Source organism: Strix uralensis, chromosome 1 (assembly GCF_047716275.1).
Source record: "Strix uralensis isolate ZFMK-TIS-50842 chromosome 1, bStrUra1, whole genome shotgun sequence".
NCBI lineage: Eukaryota > Metazoa > Chordata > Aves > Strigiformes > Strigidae > Strix > Strix uralensis.
Window position 1 is genome coordinate 128,182,642 of NC_133972.1, and position 19,656 is coordinate 128,202,297.

Here is a 19,656-nt window from a genome sequence, read left to right on the forward strand (position 1 = left end):
ACTGAAGCATTTCAGGCAGCAGCCATTAAAATTGTATTTGCGAGCTGCATATCTGTGTTTCTGGCTGCTGGAACTATTCCGGTCTGTAATTATTATACCTACTTACTTTTGTCAGTACTGAATGTTTGTATGTAGCATCTTTAAGGGCAAGTGCACACTGGCCGCTGTGGCCTGTGTGACACCTGGAAAGTTCACCTAACCTACCTGACATTTTAAGGCTCAGTCACGCTGAGGGTCCTCCTTGTGTGGTTGTAGTAGAACTTTCTCAACGCATAAAAGAGTGCTCTGCTCTTCAGACACACGGTGCCTCTGACAGATATGTAGTGCCAAATCCCTGTTACACTCAACTGTCAGTTAAAACCCCTGCACCTCTTTATGGAGGTGTAATGGAAAGATGTTGTTCTTTGGAAGAAGTCATCTGGAGTTGGATCTGCTGAGCTACCCCACTGCTGTGCGTGGTATAAAAGCCTGGCTCTTCTGGCAAGCGATCATTTCACGGGGCAGATTTTGGCCATCCTTAAGAGAATTGGAAAGAGACAGGGAGCATGAAACTGAAAGGGAAGCCTCTGTTCCCTGTTGGCTGGGGCCCTCAAAGGCCTGGGGGTATATGTCAGAAGATCACGGGTAGTGAAAACTGGGCTACAGTTAGTAGATTAAATGCATTTAGGCAAGGCAAGGGAAAGGTACCATAATTGAGTAGGATCTGTTCCAAATCTTTGCTGTGAAATTAACACCTTCCCTTCTTCCTAACTATACAGACATAATTTAGAGTGATTGGATGTGAGAACGAACCACCATCTATTTTGTTTTATGATAGAGTTTCTCTTTATTCGTAGATTGAAGGCAATATAACTTGGCAATATATATTGGCTATAATGATACATGAGTGAAAAACCTGTAAGTTGTGGAGGTAGCATGATCTACAGCATAACTCACATAAATTAACTGAGGGGAGAGATATGCCACAGTGCCTCATGGAGAATATCTTCTCACTGATGTGATTTTTATTTTTAAACATAATGGAAGTTGAGAGAAACAGCTCTGGGCAGGAATCCAGGCAAACAGAGTTTTATGTGTGCATTAAATGGAAGAATTTTGGCAACAAAACAGTATCCTTTTCTTAGCTTCTATCTTAAATGGGGACAAGTACTCTCTGCATTACTAGACAGCCTTTGCTTTTCATTGTTCTTCCACCTTTGGGTGGTACCAGACAGAAAGACTGCATGGTGGTTTTTTTTTGGTTTAGTGGTGCCACACAAAATTTTCAATTAAGCAAAACACATCTAAGGCTCATCTAGAGAAGCAGTTATCAAGGCATCATTAACCTGATGGAGGAACTCTCCCACCGATGGAGGGGTCATTTTTCCTTTCTATACGTAAGATTGGCAACAAAAAAGAAACACCAGACTATAGAGATTACAACTGGCATGGCCAGTGCATCATGGAGGTATTTTTCAAATGCATTCTTCACTGGCCTGACTTCATTTTCATCTAACCCTGTGGGAGCATTATTTTTGACATCAGTGTGAAGAGGTTAGACCAGCATGGAACACTGGGAAAACTCCTCTTATTTAATCTGATTTATTACTGTGGATATGTGTTATGCCATAACATGCATTTATTACATAGCATATTTCAATAGTATTGTTTTCTGCCTCCTTGAGGAAAGTTGTTTGAGATTCATCAGCTCACTTTTATCAGAAAGCTTGATCACTCACTTCCAGAAGTTTAGAAATAACCTCAGAAGGGTACACATTTATAGTCAGAGTTTTCCTTTGCTTTACCATAAAGTCTGCTGTTCTTGTCTTATCACACAACTGTGTATGTGTGTTTGAACATCCATTTGATATTCAAGCTCTAACCTGAGGAATATGACAGCCTTTAAGAAACTTGCCTTTGGGAAAGCTCAGATTAATTTAATATAGTTTTCTTCACATAAGAATTGACAAACTAATGCTATTCACAAAACCTTAGCAAAGTCTTGGAGTTCATAGACATTTGTACACAAGAGTAACTCTGCATATGTAAACAGATCAATGACCTTTTAAGCATAGAGACTCTCATGCTTTTTGCAGAATCAGGGTCATAAGAATGGAGTATGTCCAATGCACTACTTAGACCACATGCATAATAAACTGACAATTTAATTAATGATCTCTTTTCCATTTCATTTTGGCTGCAAAAGAGATACTTGGTGAGTATTTTTCTTCTTTAATACACTTACTGGAGGAAGAAGCTTGGAAAAAATGCGATAATCTCATCATTACCAACCCTTAACTTTTTATCAGAGTCCAGAGCCAAATAAATAATTGTCTTTGAATACAGAGAGAGTGAAAGGGAAGAGCTCTTTTGGGGGTTAGAAACTTTCTCTTCCACCCCTGTTTTGAGATAAAGATTAGAGAAGACATTAACCTGAAGTGTGTATGTGGTGATCTGCTGAAGTCCATGGATGCCACATACCCAGTCAGTGGTTGGACTGGATGATCTACAAGGTCTTTTCCAACCTTGATGATGATTCTGTGATACCCACTTCCTACTCAGTCAGCAGAGGTGGACTACCTACAAGGCAAAGCAGAGCCCAAGCTCTGCAAGGGAGCACTCCTCCTGCCTTCTCCTCTGGAACACTGTTGAGAAACAGCCTCTCCTCCCTTCTCCTCTGCTGTTTAGAACTCCACAGCCCAGGGTTGGACCCATCTTTCAGAAACCCCAGCCTGTGCCAAATTAGTTTTTGAATGTGTTCACTGAACAGTGATTACATTGAGAAAAGGAAAAATGCAGTACTCACATGTAGTTGGTGTGAACTGTTTCTCCTACATCAATTACCAGTTTACAATTCTCAGGCTACAAAATACCAGTTGATTACCCATTAAATAAAATTAGTTTCTGAGTATTCTCTCAAAGTTTATTTTCAAATCTCTGTATTTGAAGACTCATACCACAATGACCTTTCCAGTGGATTGGCTCTGATCATGGCCTCATCCAAGGTCTTCCTAGTTCTGATGGAGTACATGAAAAATAATATTAAACACTTCTCCATAAGTACATAGAGCAACAAGTGCTGCTTCTCAAATTCGTGACTGACCAGAACTTGAGTTTTTCATGTGGGTCTGCAGATGCAGGGTTAAGCTAAAATGGTATTTTCATATAAATAAATAACATGCCAAATCCTACATCTTTCTGTTCCCAGTTTTAAACTTCTTAAAATTGGTGTGGTATTGTCATGCTGAGAAATCCATTTGGACTTGTCAAAGCCCATATTTATTCTTGTTCTCTAACGGTTACAAAACAAGGAAGAGAACATACAGTAATAGTTCATTTCTGTGCAGAACTGGCTTTCTTCATTTCTTACAAATGGTTTCGATGACCGGTTGTCTTGCACAATTTGAGCCCAGTGAGTATTTTGCAGGTGGCTACTATATTTTGATTTGCACATCTGCAGAATTCGGAAAGCAAGACAGATCTTTCACAGACCTTAAAGGGTATATTAACCTATTTGAAATCTGGACAATTTGAAGTCTGAATTATGTACGGCTTCAGGTTCTGCTCATATCTGATTGAAAACCCTGTGATTTTAATGACTATTTTTTAGTTTTTCCAGAGAGTCTATATCTTTTGCCCAGCGTTGCATAAGAAGTCCATTAAGAAGGGGAAATTTCTCCTTAATGGATACAGAAGAAAAAACTATGCACAAAATATTTTTTAAGGGCAGACAATAAAAGAAAGCAGAGGAAATATTCCTTCTCATTTCATTTTTAGTAAGAGCAGGAAATAAAGAATGTAATAATAAAACCATCGTTATTAATGAGTCCTCTTAAACTAGATACTTACTTTAAATTTTTATTTGGGGGTTTGATGTACCAGTTGAAAAGCTTTGCAGTTAAATCAGTTTAGTTCTACATGTATTTTATGGGACACTGAGAGGGCTATGGGTCACTATGTAAATATGGTAGCATGGAGCTTAGCGCCAGGGATAACCTCATGAAAAGATGTGTAATTTATTGGCAGTTACCCCCTGCAGACCTCCATGCTGCCACAGCAAATCTGCTGCCAGTGCTCAGCCTAGCTGGTTGAAAGCAGCGACTGCACTGTGGACTACAGGCTCTGGAAAGAAAAAATGGCATAGCAATTATTTTGCCAAAGCAAGAAGAAGATCAAGCAAGTTGCTTAAGACTCACCTCAGCACACACAAAAGCATTATTTCTTTCCAGGCCTAAGTAGCAATGTGTTTTTATCAACTTCTGGTTAAAAACACAGCGTCTTTGATGCTAGTAGTAATATTACTTTAACAAGAAGCTCATTTAATTCTCTGTAAATACCGTTGCTGATTAATTTTCTTTTGTTCAAAATTAATGCAACTGGATATTTTGCCTCTTTCTAGGCCCCCACGACCTGTAACCAGCATGAACGACACACTCTTCTCCCACTCCGTTCCCTCAGGAAGTCCTTTTGCAAACAGAAGGTGAGTTGTTATCCTAATTTATGTTAAACCATTATATTAGAGTGGTGAAGGGTTCAATTTTCAATTCCCCCAGAAAATACAAACCCAGAATAAAATTAAGACATGAACAGAGAAATGCCTTGGTTATTTTGGACTGATACCAAGATATCTGGATGGAGAGCTGGAGTTAGGGCACCCCAAGCTCCTCACAACAGAGCACAAAGCTTTGGTTCTCGTTTGGACCATTATGTCCTGCTAAATGTGTTCACATGCAACCTGAAAATGGGCTGTTGATAAGAAGCCATTTTGTAGCAGCACTGTGGGAATAGAAACTGGGACTTGCCATTGCCTACTGGGAATGTCTGCATCGTACTGCAAGAAATGATATGAACAAAGAGAAAATGTGCTCATACTTGCAAGACATAGCAAGACATCCTTACTCCTGTTAAACCATTCAGATTTTCATTAAAGGCTACAAGAAAGAAAGAGTAGTCTTGGCATATGGTGACCCTTCAGCAAACAACCCAGAAAAGAGTGGTTAGAAACATTAATCCCAAAGAGAAGGTGCTTGCAGCTGAGTGTACCTTTTGGCTCCATTATATGTGTGTAGCATTTGCTAGCTGTTTCACCCAATCTATGTAAGCCTTCCAATGCACATAGATGAGAAGGTGGCAGAAAAATAACTTCCTGCTGTACTGGGGAAGATAAGTGATATGTCTTCCCTGGGTGCATTTTAGTGCTTGGTTCCTGCTGTACTTGTCAGTGCTTCAGTGTTCCTGGATAACCAAACACAATCTCTTGAGTATGCATGGGTACATTTTTTAGCACCAAAACCAAATCCACAGTGTGCCACACTGCAGTGTCAGACTAAATATGGTTTACTACTACTTTGATTTATGAACTTTGCTACCAGGAGCTATAAACTGTAAGCTGTCAGTGTTATCTTAGTGCAAGTAGCTGCTGGCTGTGACTGAGATGCTTTTTGAAAGCCAGCCCCAAAGCAGCCCCTGAGACCAGATCCTGCTGCCTGTACAGACAGTGAGACTGCAAATGCATATTCATTTCTGTTGTTGGAGTATATGGAATTGTATGTGCCGGGGCAAGGCAGGATAATCTATTATCTCAACCTCCCAATGACAGGTCATTAAGAGCAATGCTCTTTAAGAGTGTAGCTGTTGCTTCTGTTTATCACCAAGAAGTCCCTTGTGCTCATTCAACAAAAGTAGGATGCTTTGCCATTTAGGCCAGGGACCTGCAGTAATAATCACAGCACTATCTGCTGTGCTACTTGTTTTTCTTTACATGTGAAGAAATCCTGATTATTTTACTTTTTATGCTCTTTAGTAATTCAGCTGACTGTCTTCAACTATCAGGATTAAACTTATATGATCCCTGAGCCATTAGAATTCCTTTCTTCTAGAGGAAGAACTCCTTGATGGAGAATCCCCTGAAGGCAGGAGACAATAAAAATCCCACAACTATAGGTACCCAGACTTCCTTATAAGTGTGACATCCTTACACAGCAAAAAGATTCCATGATGCAGCAGTCAGTTCTGGCTTTTTTAGTTAACAGTATCCTGATATGTTAATATACAAGCAGTGTAATTGCTTCAAAGCTAATGTAACTTTTGTTTCAGCGATCTAGCAGGATTTTTAAGTGTTTGACAGCTTACTCTCATTATTTTTATTTTCCACTCTTAAAAATTTAATTTGCGCATTTTTAATCAAAAAATAAAGCATCCTACCAGCTGTCACATCAGTATCCTTTCTAAATAGTTACAAATTGCATTTATTGTCATGAACCCCCTCTGAACACGCTGGTCTCTGTGTATACTTTTTGGGGTATTAACAACGTTTCGTTGTTTGAATCATTCAGGTTACTTGGGGGTATAAATGCAGCCAGTCCTGTGGCTGATGAGCATTCTCTTATAAGGCTGTATGTAAATCAGCTTCACAACAATTCACGGTCAGTATGAGAGCACTAACCCACTAATCGCAGTAGTTCTGTAGCTCATGCACTAAATCATTAGCAATTCTGCTAAACTACTAAAGATATTCTTTAAGGAAGGCTCTGGTGGGCTAGCGGGTTTCTGTGCCTCTAATTAGTCTTTTGAATAGACTTCCTGCTGGCTGTGAGCTTTGCCAACTTCTCTTGCTTCTGCACAGTACAAATCTTTCATTTTACCCTTCCATGTAGTATTAATATTAATGTATCTAGAGGAAGTTGGGAGCATTGTTTTTGAAAGCAAAAAAAATACACCTTTATGGTTTCATCATCAGTGTATGACTTGCCTGATGCATTCTTGACAAAGGAACAAAGAGGCTTGCATGAGAGCCTGGAAATGACTCCAGGTCTCCCAATCAGCCTCCTCATCTTCTTCCATGGCTCTCGCTGCTGGTGGTTACTGTTCTGCAGTTAGTGCCTCTTGCCAATAACCTTCCCCAGACCCCTTTGCTTTGCTTTTCAAAATGACCACAGAAAAGGTGGATCTAAATCCTACTGAAGCTAATGAAGACTTCCCATTTATATAGTGAGTGTTGGATTTGGACTGATGCCTCTGGTTGCTGCACCCTTTTTCCAGCATTCCCTCTCATCTTAGTGACCTCAAGGAAGAGCCTGTTTCATTCTGCATGAAAGAAATATGCAGGTGGATAAGAAAAGTTACCCTATTTTTTTTACTGTGGAGTATAATGACCTTTTTTTCTTTTTTGATTAATCCATGAGCATTAGCTATAATTCAGTAAGAAAGTACTGAGACCAAGGTACTTCTCTGCTAAATGCCAAGTTCTTCAATCTGTATTAGACTAATAACAGTATCTTCATTCATTCTTTTAGGTTTTACTATTATTATTGCCCTGGGAAAATCAGGCCTCATTAGTGGAAGCTCATCCTCTCATACATCAGAGGAACAGACTATGACAGCTCTGTTTGCAATTGTGCTGATTATATAGTAAATGCTCTGTGATTCATATAATAATAAAAATTGTACAAACTCAGGGTAAAATTTCTAGCTGAATGTAATCAGTGCTAAAAGCTCTGCTGGCTGCGTTTTCACTGCAGATAGCTTATGGTTACTTTAATTTGCGTTGCAATCTAGTCCAGAGGTTTCAGATAGCTTTAAAGAAAGTTTTTGTGTAATTAGAATGTTTATGCAAAGGAGAATTGGCACAGACTGTCATTTGTAGCATTCCCATGGTATTTATTTCAGCTAGTTGTGTTCACATAAGAACATAAGCATTTGCAACCAGTTTCTCCCTGTAGCAGGAAATGCTGAATTCAGCACACCGAGTCATTCTGATGCTGGAAATGGGTATGGTCTCATAAGTTCAGCACAATATCATCTTCATTTCAGGATTCATGGATGAAAAAGGGAAATTAACTAGGAAGAAGAAGAATTTCATTAGAGGAAAGGTCTTTGATAACTAGTAAATACAAAGACAAATTGTGGGGAACAACTGAAATGAGATTGAACATTATATGTTCTTTGGAGTTCAATTGTGTCTGAAGCATTGATTTTGGATGGGTATGCAATTATCCCAAAGCTCAGAGGAGGTGAAATTCAGTCTTTCCCTGAGATGATGCTTAGTTTCTTCAAGCCACTTCAGAATCAAAATCCCATAAAATTTCTCTGCTTGCTTTGCTTAGTTTGAGCGACCATGTCCATAAGAGAGCTTTCATGTGGAGGCTGGCATAAAAATTACAAGCACCTTTCTTCTCAGTATATACAGCGTGCAAATTGGTATCAACAATATGCTCTGTAAAGCTCAAGAACAACTTTAAAGCACTTATATTAGAAGAGAAGAAACAAAAAAATCTGTGATCTTCTCCCAAATACCAAATCACAGTCATTTGCTGGAATGACAGCTAATATGTGATTAAAACCACAAGTCCTGTAACTTTTATACTGTAGCTAATATTCAGGTTTTCATCTCACATTTGTTTCTGTGATCTCTGATTACCTAGAGGGCAGCAGAACAAGGGAATATTGCTGCAGAATAGGTAATGGCCTTGCAAACCCAATGAATTGGATATGTTATGTCAAAACAGGTAGATTAGGCATTATAGAAACTTCTGTCCAGTCAATAGGAATAACTCTATACCCTGAATTAATGTTTTTTCCTTATTTGGATTCTCTTGTTCCCAAGCTGCAGTCTGTCAGTTCTGCCTTAAAGTACGTAGCTACCATAGTAATGGATAAAATCTATTTCTCTTTCTTAATAAATGTCTTCTTTAAGCTATGAAATTATAGGGCTAAACTGGGGTAAGATGAAACAGGATGTTTTGTCTTGCATTTTTCTCAGTCCCCCTCACAGCTAATACATTTAGTTTTTCTAAAGAAGTAATAAACTGGAATAAATGGAGTGATGCAGCACATTCTGCTGAACTGGAAATTACTTGGCAATTCTGTGGTAGGTAGAAAGAATGCACTATGATATCAAATGCCCATAGCCAAGGAAAAAATGAGTCTGATTTAATGCTGAGTCAGAGTAGCTGGTGCTGGTTTTGAACTCCACATAAAAGCAAAAAAGAATTTGATATTCTACCTGGGCATAGCAAGAGATTAGGCCAAATTTCTGGACAACAGCTAACTTTGGGGCAAAACATGCTGTGGTCCATGTTTCTGTCTCTAAGGAGTTTTTACATCATTTACCAGCAGTCCTAGCTGACCGGGGAGGTCCCGACAAATTGGAAATTGACCAATGTGACGCCCATATATAAGAAGGGTCGAAAGGATGATCCGGGAAATTACAGGCCTGTCAGCTTGACTTTGGTGCCCAGGAAGCTGATGGAGCAGCTCATCCTGAGTACCATCACACAACACATGCGGGACAACCAGATGATCAGGCCCAGTCAGCATGGGTTTATGAAAGGCAGGTCCTGCCTAACAAACCTGATCTCCTTCTACGACAGGGTGACCTGCTTATTGGATGACGGAAAGGCTGTGGATGTTGTCTACCTTGACTTTAGTAAGGCTTTTGACACAGTTTCCCACAGCATTCTCCTGGTGAAACTGGCTGCTCACGGCTTGGATGGGCACACACTTTGCTGGGTAAAAAACTGTCTGGATGGCCGGGCCCAAAGAGTTGTGGTGAACGGAGTTAAATCCAGTTGGAGGCCGGTAACGAGTGGTGTCCCCCAGGGCTCGGTTTTGGGGCCACTCCTGTTTAACATCTTCATTGATGACCTAGACGAGGGGATCGAGTGCACCCTCAGTACATTTGCAGACGACACCAAGTTGGGTGGGAGTGTTGATCTGTTCAAGGGTAGGGAGGCTCTGCAGAGAGATCTGGACAGGCTGGAGCAATGGGCTGAGGCCAACTGTATGAGCTTCAATAAGGCCAAATGCCGGGTGCTGCACTTGGGCCACAACAACCCCCAGCAGCGCTACAGGCTTGGGGAGGAGTGGCTGGAGAGCTGCCAGTCAGAGAGGGACCTGGGGGTGTTGATTGACAGCCGGCTGAACATGAGCCAGCAGTGTGCCCAGGTGGCCAAGAAGGCCAATGGCATCCTGGCTTGTATCAGAAATAGCATGGCCAGCAGGGACAGGGAAGTGATCTTACCCCGGTACTCGGCACTGGTGAGGCCGCACCTCGATTACTGTGTTCGGTTTTGGGACCCTCACTACAAAAAGGACATTGAATTACTCGAGCGTGTCCAGAGAAGGGCAACGAAGCTGGTGAAGGGTCTGGAGCACATGTCGTACGAGGAGCGGCTGAGGGAACTGGGGTTGTTTAGTCTGGAGAAGAAGAGGCTGAGGGGAGACCTCATCGCCCTCTACAACTACCTGAAAGGAGGTTGCAGAGATCTGGGGATGAGTCTTTTTAACCAAGTAATAAGCGATAGGACAAGAGGTAATGGCCTCAAGTTGCACCAGAGAAGGTTTAGATTAGATATTAGGAAGCATTTTTTTACATAACGGGTTGTTAGGCGTTGGAATGGGCTGCCTGGGGAGGTGGTGGAGTCCCCATCCCTGGAGGTGTTTAAGAGTCAGGTCGACTTAGTGCTGAGGGATATGGTGTAGTTGGGAACTGTTAATGTTGGGTTGATGGTTGGACTGGATGATCTTCAAGGTCTTTTCCAACCTAGATGATTATGTGATTCCATGATTCTGTGAGTGTGGTAGACTTGAACTGCATGTTGCCTTCATATGTTGTTTTCAGAACAAGATAAAAATCCTCCTTATTTCATTGGCAATATTCTATCTGCTAAAGGAAAGGTTTATATGTTATTGTTTAGTACCCGCTAAAGAGGGTATAACATTTACACCAATATTGTTAGGTTTACATCTTTGTAGACATCTGCTCAGAGTCAGAGGTTTTGTCTCTTAATTTGGATGGGGAAGCATTCTTTGACATCTTACAAAATGTTCCAATTTAACAGGAATATATCTTTAAAATATATGTTGCAGTTGGTAGGACTCAGAGAAACTCAATGTGGCCAAAACAGTCTCTGAAGTATTAGCTGTATTTTGGTAACTATGTGGAAGATGTAGGAAGATGTGGAAGAGCAAGAAGAATGAATGTGAGCTCTTCCAAATGAAGGAAGGTTGAAAGCAGAAACAGGGACAAAGATCGAAGGGATTATACAAGAGACAGCCTAACCTTGGTATCCAAAGATACTGAAATTATGAAAGAACTAGTAAGCACCTGGAGGATAATAAACCATGAGAAATAACCAGCATGGATTTGTCAAGAACAAATTATGTCAAACCGAACTAATTTATTTCACTGACAGGATAACTGGTCCAGTGGGTAAAAAAGAGGCAGCAGATACGATACAGTTAAAAGGACTTTTGATACAGTCCCAGATGACACAGAAGTACTCAAAGGAAGTATGGACTAGGGGAAGTAGTATAAGAGCAACCTTGAAAATCAGTAATTACATTTTCAGAAGTTTGCTGTCATTCTAGGATGAGGACATATGAGGTGGGATTCTTGAAGGCTATCTTAAGTCAGACACTACACACTATTTCTTGTAATGACCTAGTGGGAGCAATAGAGTGAGTGCATGTAATTTGTAGATGGTACAAAGGTTGAAATAGTTATGGGAAGGAGTGCTTGGAGAGCAGTTTCTAAATTAAAAAATGAGCTCAGTTGCAATGATAGCAATTGATGTCCAAATGATCTGAAATCAGTTAGAGGAAACTCAGCAATTACAAGTGAACAGTGCTGTAGCAAGGAAGCAAATAATCAAATAAAAGATGGAGCATAATTGGATGGACAGAAATATTTTAACAGAGGACCTAGCAGTTGCAGTGAACCACAAACTAATTGAAGTCAGCAATATGATTGTTAGATTGCATCTGACCCTGGGACATCATGTGGAAAGCTATTAAAACTCATTCCCTGGAGGAGGAGACCTCTGCCTGGAGGTCTGCACATCTAGGTGCAGGGCAACAGCATGCGGACAAGTATGCTAACCAGCATGACAGAGTCCAGAGGAAACACCCAAACATCAGAAAAGCTTAGAAGTAACTCATGGAAGTTATGTTCCAACTCATAGTTGGAAGATGTAAGTTTCCTTAATCAACGAAGAAGGATATGGCCATTGATAGACATGGTATCAATTGTTCAGTGAGTAACGTTTGCTTGCCTGTCCCTCCACCCTAACTATGTTGCTTCTGGAGCATAGTAGAGGAGAACCTATGGTTGGTAGAGGGGGCATCACACTGCAAAGAAGGCAAAGCCCCGGGGTCTTTGATGTCCCATTGTGGCAACTTACTTATCTTTACTGTAAGAGCCAAAAGCTGCATTTTTGGCTGAATTGACACACCCTGTACCCCTTGAATGCATTTGCCTTCTGTAACTGGGAGGAACACATGGGTGGAAAACGTATCCTTCTAGATGGCATGGAGCACGTTTATCTGCATGGATATTACTTCAGTGAAAGCACAACACACAGAAGTAGCATGCTGATGGGCATAGAAATGTGGAGCAAGCATTTTTTTTTGCTGTGCAATACAGCATTTCGTTCAGCTGTCTTCCAGATATATTATAAATCAACAGGGCTTGGGTTCTTAGGAAACCCTTTGGTACCAGTCTTTTCAGAACCTTGCTGCCAACCTTGACCTCCCAAAAGGAGGGGAATGGCACACACCTCATCTGACTGAATTTCTTCTTTGTCCTAATAGTAAAGGTTTTGATCTTCCATCCATTAGAGCCACGTCTGCTCAGATTCATCATGCATCACATTTGTGCAACATCATCTGCCTATATACACAGACACAAACCCCTGGATGTGCAGGTGCATGCATGCTCATGCACCCATCTTTCAGTCAAAGATCTTTACAGTATCAGTGGCTAAACCGAAAAATAAAGGTGAATAAATTTTTAAAAGAAGAAAGTAAAATATATTTTTGTTTTGCTTTGTTGTTTTTTAAACCAAAAATGCTGCAGCATGAAAGAAAAACTAACATTTCAATCTCTCCATTTTTAGCCAGTGTTATCTTATTAACATAGGTATTTAAGCATTGGGAAAGATGCAGTTACTGCAATCCATTAAATACTGTGATTAGGAAAAAAAAAAGTGGGTTTGATGAACTACATATTTTTTTAAATGAACAGAATAGTACTTCTGGAAGTTAAACTGGTGTATTCCATCACTGGATCTGTAGTGAAGGCTTTTGGAGAACAGGAGGGAAAACTCTTAATTCCTGACTTTGCGTGTCCCGAAGTTTTCTAAAATTTCATTAAAGTTTCTGTAGCTAATTTTATTCAGTCCAGGGTGCTTGAATGAGTTTCTCCAAACTCTGTTCTGTAATGAATTTCAGACATCACTGTTTACCCTCTTCTTAGTTTTCCTGTCTTATTAACTAGCTCTCCTTCCAAGAATACTGAAGTAGAGCAGAGCAAACTGCTGGCTAGGGCTGCTCCAGCTTTCTTGAAAGGCAAAGGGTAAGTTAAAGAGAGTATGTTTGTAGCTTGCACTAACACAGCTAAACCAAAACCTTTTCCTCTATTCCTCCTGCGTTTAGTATATTCTGTAAACATCTTTCCTGAGAAAATTGTGATAACCAATTAACCCAGTGAGCTTAGTAGGGCATGTTTATTTTTATGTACACCTGAATGCGTGAGGTCTTGATCGGACACTTCCAAGCAAATCCAACTTGTGATTTCAGTATGTTAATCATGTGTGTAACATCTGTATATTTAATGTATATATGCAGTACTTAGTAAATAGTAAATAGTGCTGACCTCACAATCTGCTGTATTTTGAAATACATGGAACTGTACAGCTCCAGTCTCTGGCCCAATCTGGCATCTCACTGATATCTGAGACTGGATGTGTAATCGAGTGGGATTCTACCATCCTAAACCATGAAATACTTAACATATAAATTACAATAATAACAAAATAATTTCTGCACTTGTTTTGTTTGTTTTTTTTTTTCCTAAGAGCACTTAAGTATTCATTCCTAAATTCTCATTTCACAATCTTACTTGCTCCTGCTTTCTCTGTTTATTTCCCTCTGTCTGTCCGGACTGCACCCTCTTTCCCCTCGACCCTGTTTCAGGTTACAGTACAGCCTTGATGTTGCAGACAGGCTGGCCGATGAACATGTACTCATCGGGTTGTATGTCAACATGCTGCAGAGCAACCCCGCACGGTTAGTGCAGGTTTGGCACCTTTGGGGAACCCAGGAAAGGGACGTTGGTTGGCCAAATGCTCTCACTGTTTCCTCCTGGCTACAAGCTGAAGCAGCTCTTTATGAGCACTAACCTAAAGGCAATGCATATGAAAATGGGTTATGTCCTCCCAAAGTTGATGGATTGTGGCAATTGCTCTTATTCCCTCTAGTGATGTTAAGTAGCAAGGTATTGCGAATAATTGCTTAGTTAAGAATGGCTGTACAAGTTGATTTCAGATGCCGTGCTCTAATCAGCGCAGGACTTGGTGAAGGTACAGAAATTTTCATACAATGATGACTAACAAGTCCAGGTTTTCAAGGTAATAATTTTTGAGGTGTTATATAATTTGTAGCTTCACCTTACCTTGCAAGTAAGAAATTGTAATAGTATGTAAATAATTATAATAGTAATAATGGGAATTTTCTTATTAACCTAGTGAAGGAAGGAGTTAATTTCAATTTTAACATATGTCAGGCATTGTGTTTAAATCTGCCTGATTTCTACATTGTTTGAATCTTGTGTATAAATTTGCCCTTACCTCATTCAGACTCAGGTATGACAGGTTTTTAAATGGTTATCTTGAACATAGTTCATTGCTTCTGCTGGAGTGAATATGGAGCTTTGTCTGCTAAACCCACCTGCACTTGTAGATGGTGGCACTGCAGCAGGCTGCCCCGGGGAGGGGAAACTTTGGCTCACCTCTCCAAGCGCAACAAAACTGTAGACTTTGCAGCCCTGTACCAGCAAGGAGATGGTGAGCAGTGTAGTATATGGCCCTAGAAGATGTTGCGCTGAACAGAAGACTGTACAGTGTTTCTAACAAAACTATGCTCATGAGGTTTCTTTTGCTTATAATGAACCTTTTGGTTTCCTGTACTGCTACTGCAGAATATTTCCCAGGTTAGGAGAAGCTCCCCATTTATTCTTACATGTAGAAGGCAACAAGCAGCTTCATGGGAGAGTGGATGCAATGGTTCTCTGCGGTCTTACAGAATTCACTTCTGTAAGTAGCTCCAGTTGAAAATGGGAGTAATTTGCCATGCCCAGTGGAAAAAAAAGTCTCCCTTAATTGTTCTGGATCTGCTTCTCTACTCTGTAGCCCACTGGAATGTGCCAGTGAGGGAAGAAAAAGGCAAACAAGTTTTTAGTGAGGAAAATGAAAACCATTTCTTCAAAATAAAACATTTTGAAGGGGAATTTCTTTCCTGGAGAATCACTTCCAGAAAACAGACTTACTGAGTAATATTTACACTGTGAAAACAAGTTGCTGGGGGCATATGTGTAGACCAGTCATTGCTGATCTGTGATTGAGGACAGGAGCACGCTACCACTCAGTCTAGTTTGATAGAGAGAAGGAAATGAGGCCCTGCCCACCATGAGTGACTTATTGATACAGTTGTTTAAGAAGTGAGCAAAGAATGGACATGGGTTTGGAGTAATTTTTGGTGCTAGGCTGGTTTGCCAGGCATGGCATTTTGGATGCCACATCTGTGATTCATTTAGCTTCAGTGAGGACCACCAGTTGATCCCCTTGTGAGTGCTTAGTCTCATCCTTATCATCTTTATCCTCTAAATTTTATCCAGTATATTCTAACCTATTCCTTCAAGGTTTTGAGCCATCCTTACCGAGTCATAGTACATTTGTATCCAAATATGCACATAAAAATTATGTGCCATAACATCCTTCAAATTTAATGCTTTTGAGGGATGAATAGAGTGTGAGTGATAATGGCCTAAATTGTTTAAATAACCGATGCAAAGCGTAGTACATAATGTCTGATTACTGACATTAAATCACTGCAGTCACAGCATCCTCAATGAGAAACAATCTCAGTTATTTATATAAGATACCAATTAGATTTTGACAGAAACATAACCAAGAGGGACAGCAGTCTTAGTCATGCATCAAACCGTGCTGCATTGCCATTTTCTGCTTTGTTTCAGTGAGACTGCTAGTAGAGAAATGGAATAGTTGTATTTTGGTAAAGACAAGAAGAACAAAGTGTTGCCATCATGAAGCTCCCGTGTGAAGCCAGTTGCCAGATGTAGGTGAGGCCTCTGCAGGAGGCTCAGCTGCTGCATCTCATATATATAGCCTGGGGTGGCATCTTCAGGCAAAGGTGTGAACTCCTTTTGTCCACACCCCAAAGTGGCTGGATGCAGTTTGCTCAAAACCCACACAACTGTGCTAGGATGACTCTGAGTTCAAGTTATTTTACCCTGCAGCTTAACAAGATTTGGTAACCTGAGTAGAGCATGTAAGCTAAGCATAATCAGGTAGCTTGTGATTTAGGGGAGTCCACAGCTAGCCAGCTCAACTGTTGTATCTACCTGCTAAATACCATGCTATCACATATTTTCAAGTGCTACTGGCAGCTAAAGATGAAAAGAGGAATGATTGTAGCTGGACCTTCATCTGCAAGAAAAACCTACATAAATATTTTGTGAGCATAATACATAAAATTATCTTAAGAGCTATATAGTAGCATTTCAAAACAAGTGGGTTTTTTAGATACTGAATTAGACTAATTTATAGTAGCTAATGATCAGTCCAATATAGCCCAGTATACCTTTTTTTCTGTTTTAAGTGTAGCTAGTATTTATATTTTGAGGTTTATTTAATTAATTTGCACTGCTTATCTTTATTTTTCATCTGCAGTTACTTGATACCACACCTAGAAGTACAAGTTTTCCTTTCCATCCCTCACAGGCTAATAAGCTACTTGAGAGTTTTTTAGAATCCAGCACTCCAGGTCAAATTAAGAAACAAGAGAAAAACGTAATTCATTATTTATAGTAACTGTATGAGTAGAAAAAGTATCCTTTAGTCAGATGTTTTGGTTAATTTAATGATAAAGTGTGTTTTAGCATGTAAAACCAATACCTGATACTTAATTTAGTTCATCTTTAGTGTCTGATTCTAAGAAAGAACTTTTAACTGCAGATAGTTTTCCTTTTTGTTCATATAAGTTAGAGTCTTTACCTAGTTTTGAATATTAATTCCATATATTTCAGTCTTTTCAGGTGCAGAGGAAAATAAGACAAAATATAGATAGGTTATTTTTGTTCCATAGAAAGTTATTTTCTGATTTTTTTATGTTATACTATGTGGTCCTGTGGTGAGTCATATTTCTGTACTATAAAAGTGCCATGCTATTCTATGGTATTTTTAAAAATGTTTGTTAAGAGGGTGTGCACAACTAACTGGCTAGGAAGGCTGGTCTAATCTTCCCTTGAAAGAGGAAAAGCATTCAGAGACCCACTGATTATAGAGGAAATGTATAGACACTTGGCTCCCTTGAACAGAGTTATTTTTTATGATTTTACCCATGTACCTGAGTGTCATTAACATTTTGATGGTAAAATCTTGGTAATTCTAAAGTAAATGGCAAATTAACAATAGCAGAGGGCTCAGATGATGTGTCTCAGTTTAAAGTGCCCTAAAACCAGGACAATTTTGAAAGTGTCACAGATAAACAATCCTCAGAATACGTTTGGTGGGTTGCTGTTAGGACACTGCTCTTATAGCCCCGAGTCTTAGAAACCTACCTTTTGATTTGTCAGTATTTTCCATAGTAAATTATTTATTAAGTTTTGTAGAATAAGAGCATGTCATGAAGACCACACTGATACTTCTACTGCAAAATTTCACAAGAGACTGACATTTCTGAGACTTTTCTAACCAGTGGTGACACAATTTTAAGACCATCAGAGGACATCCATATCACCTATGGCAGGGTGCCTACTGCAGAACAGACTGATTTGACACATCTAAAGCCTGAGAAATAGCAAAGATCCTCCAGTGTCTCTCCTTTGTTCACAGACTATTATATTTTTCATCCTTTGCCTGCAGGTTTGAGATCCTTTTTTTTATGTGTCTCCCTTAGACCGTAGAATATTACACAGATCAACTACAGCCTACAAAAGAAGTCCTGTTGTACAGGCGATAATTTTGGATATTCACTCTACATCTGAATGATGATAATTCTGCCAGACCAATTATTGCTATTGTAAATAGCATATAATAATTATAAAGTCTTTAAACAAATGGTCACTAATGGAGAAGCAGTGTTAAAAAGTGTTGTTTAACATTTTTAGAAAAGAAGGATCAGCAGCAGGATATTTGTATGCAGAATGTTCAGTTTCTTTCAAAAGGATGCCTGAATCATTCTCTTGAGGGTCCCAAATTCCGCACACATATCCCTAATATTTTAAAGCTTGTGTGTATTTCACTGTATCATTGTCCATGAAGTTGCTGAAGTAAAACAGAAGTGAATTAAGGCAAATCAGAACTCTGAGACATAAAAGTCTTGTCAGTTGAGGCTAATGCTACTATGCCTACCTCTCTGTTTAATGATCACGTAGTATGGGTACATTCCAGAACTAAATTTATCTCAGACATTGAAATTTAATTTACAAAGCTTTGGGGCCAGTGATTTGTGGCATTCATAGACCAAATTTGATGCGCAGCTACATCTATTTTATGGCATCCACCTACACATAAATATATATCAAAGACATTAAATAGCAAGTAAGAATCAAAAAGCTGCGGTGGCTTGGTTCATTCAGTATAAAATCATTGTCTCAGGGGTTAACTCACATCTCAGAACTGTGTTGCAGATTGTGTTATACCAACAAGTGGAACCATAATCCATTATTTTTCCAGGGTGGATAATGTGGTTGCACATCTCTATAAAAAAGAGAATTGATACTGAATGCTTTCTGTTTTCACAGCCATCTGTTAGGATGTGATGTTCTAGTCGTTATGGAAAAATTAAAAATTAATTACACTGTCATGAAAGGAACTCTTATTACCTGGTTTGCATAATTTTTTGTGTCTGCAAGTGTTGCTTGTCCCTTTCTTTCTCTGGATGACTTATCAGGCCAGTAAGCATGAGTATGTAAGAAGCAGAACTGTATAAATTTAGCAAAATACCTTTAGCTCTTTTCAGAAAGTAAATCAGTTATCCCACAAGAATCTGAGTAACATAGAATTAAGCTATGTATATAACAAAATAAATTGAACACAACCAAAACCAAAAAATCAGTGTTCTTCTACCACCAGAAGTCTTATGTGTAGTCTGCAGCACAAGCTTAGCTTACACAGAACACCTTGTGTCTGACTTTTCACAGCTTTACTGTTTTTCTAAACTTCATGTTTGTGGTCTCACAGGTTATTGTCAGAATGAGAAAAAGATGATGTTTGCCTCTTTTCCCTTACCTCAGCAAGCCATAACAAAGTCACATGACTCCCAGCTTTAGTTTCATGATCAATGAATATCAACCACTCCTCGTCTTTCACACATGACTTCTAAATCGCAGTGGACTTAATCAAGTCAACCAGAAGATGCACGCTGTAGTTCCCTGAGTATTTGGGGATATGAACTCACTGAGAAATTTTTGAGAAATATTTCCTTTTCCTTTTAAAGATGCAGATTCTTCAAAAATGGAACCTTTTGCACAAGTGTAATTTTCATCTGGAAGGCTTTTCAAGTTCAGCGTATGATTTCTGGAAAAAATCAGAATAAGATTCCCATGCCCAAAATAAGCCTTATTTTGCACTCTTTTTTGAAACATGAAGCTCATTT

At 39.5% G+C, this 19,656-nt stretch overlaps 1 protein-coding gene across 17 annotated transcripts in view; it reads left to right on the forward strand.

Moving 5' to 3' along the window:
* DTNA (dystrobrevin alpha) overlaps nucleotides 1-19,656 on the forward strand; it is a 197,066-nt gene that overhangs the window by 145,104 nt on the left and 32,306 nt on the right. For 8 of the 17 annotated variants that reach the window (XM_074880572.1, XM_074880451.1, XM_074880459.1 and 5 more), the window contains 3 exons: nucleotides 4,379-4,459; nucleotides 13,256-13,333; nucleotides 13,954-14,046. In XM_074880572.1, the coding sequence (XP_074736673.1) occupies nucleotides 4,379-4,459; nucleotides 13,256-13,333; nucleotides 13,954-14,046 (252 nt within the window). Of the gene's footprint in view, nucleotides 1-4,378; nucleotides 4,460-6,314; nucleotides 6,405-13,255; nucleotides 13,334-13,953; nucleotides 14,047-19,656 lie in introns of all 17 variants that reach the window. The other 9 variants (XM_074880535.1, XM_074880553.1, XM_074880544.1 and 6 more) reach the window with 4 other exon arrangements.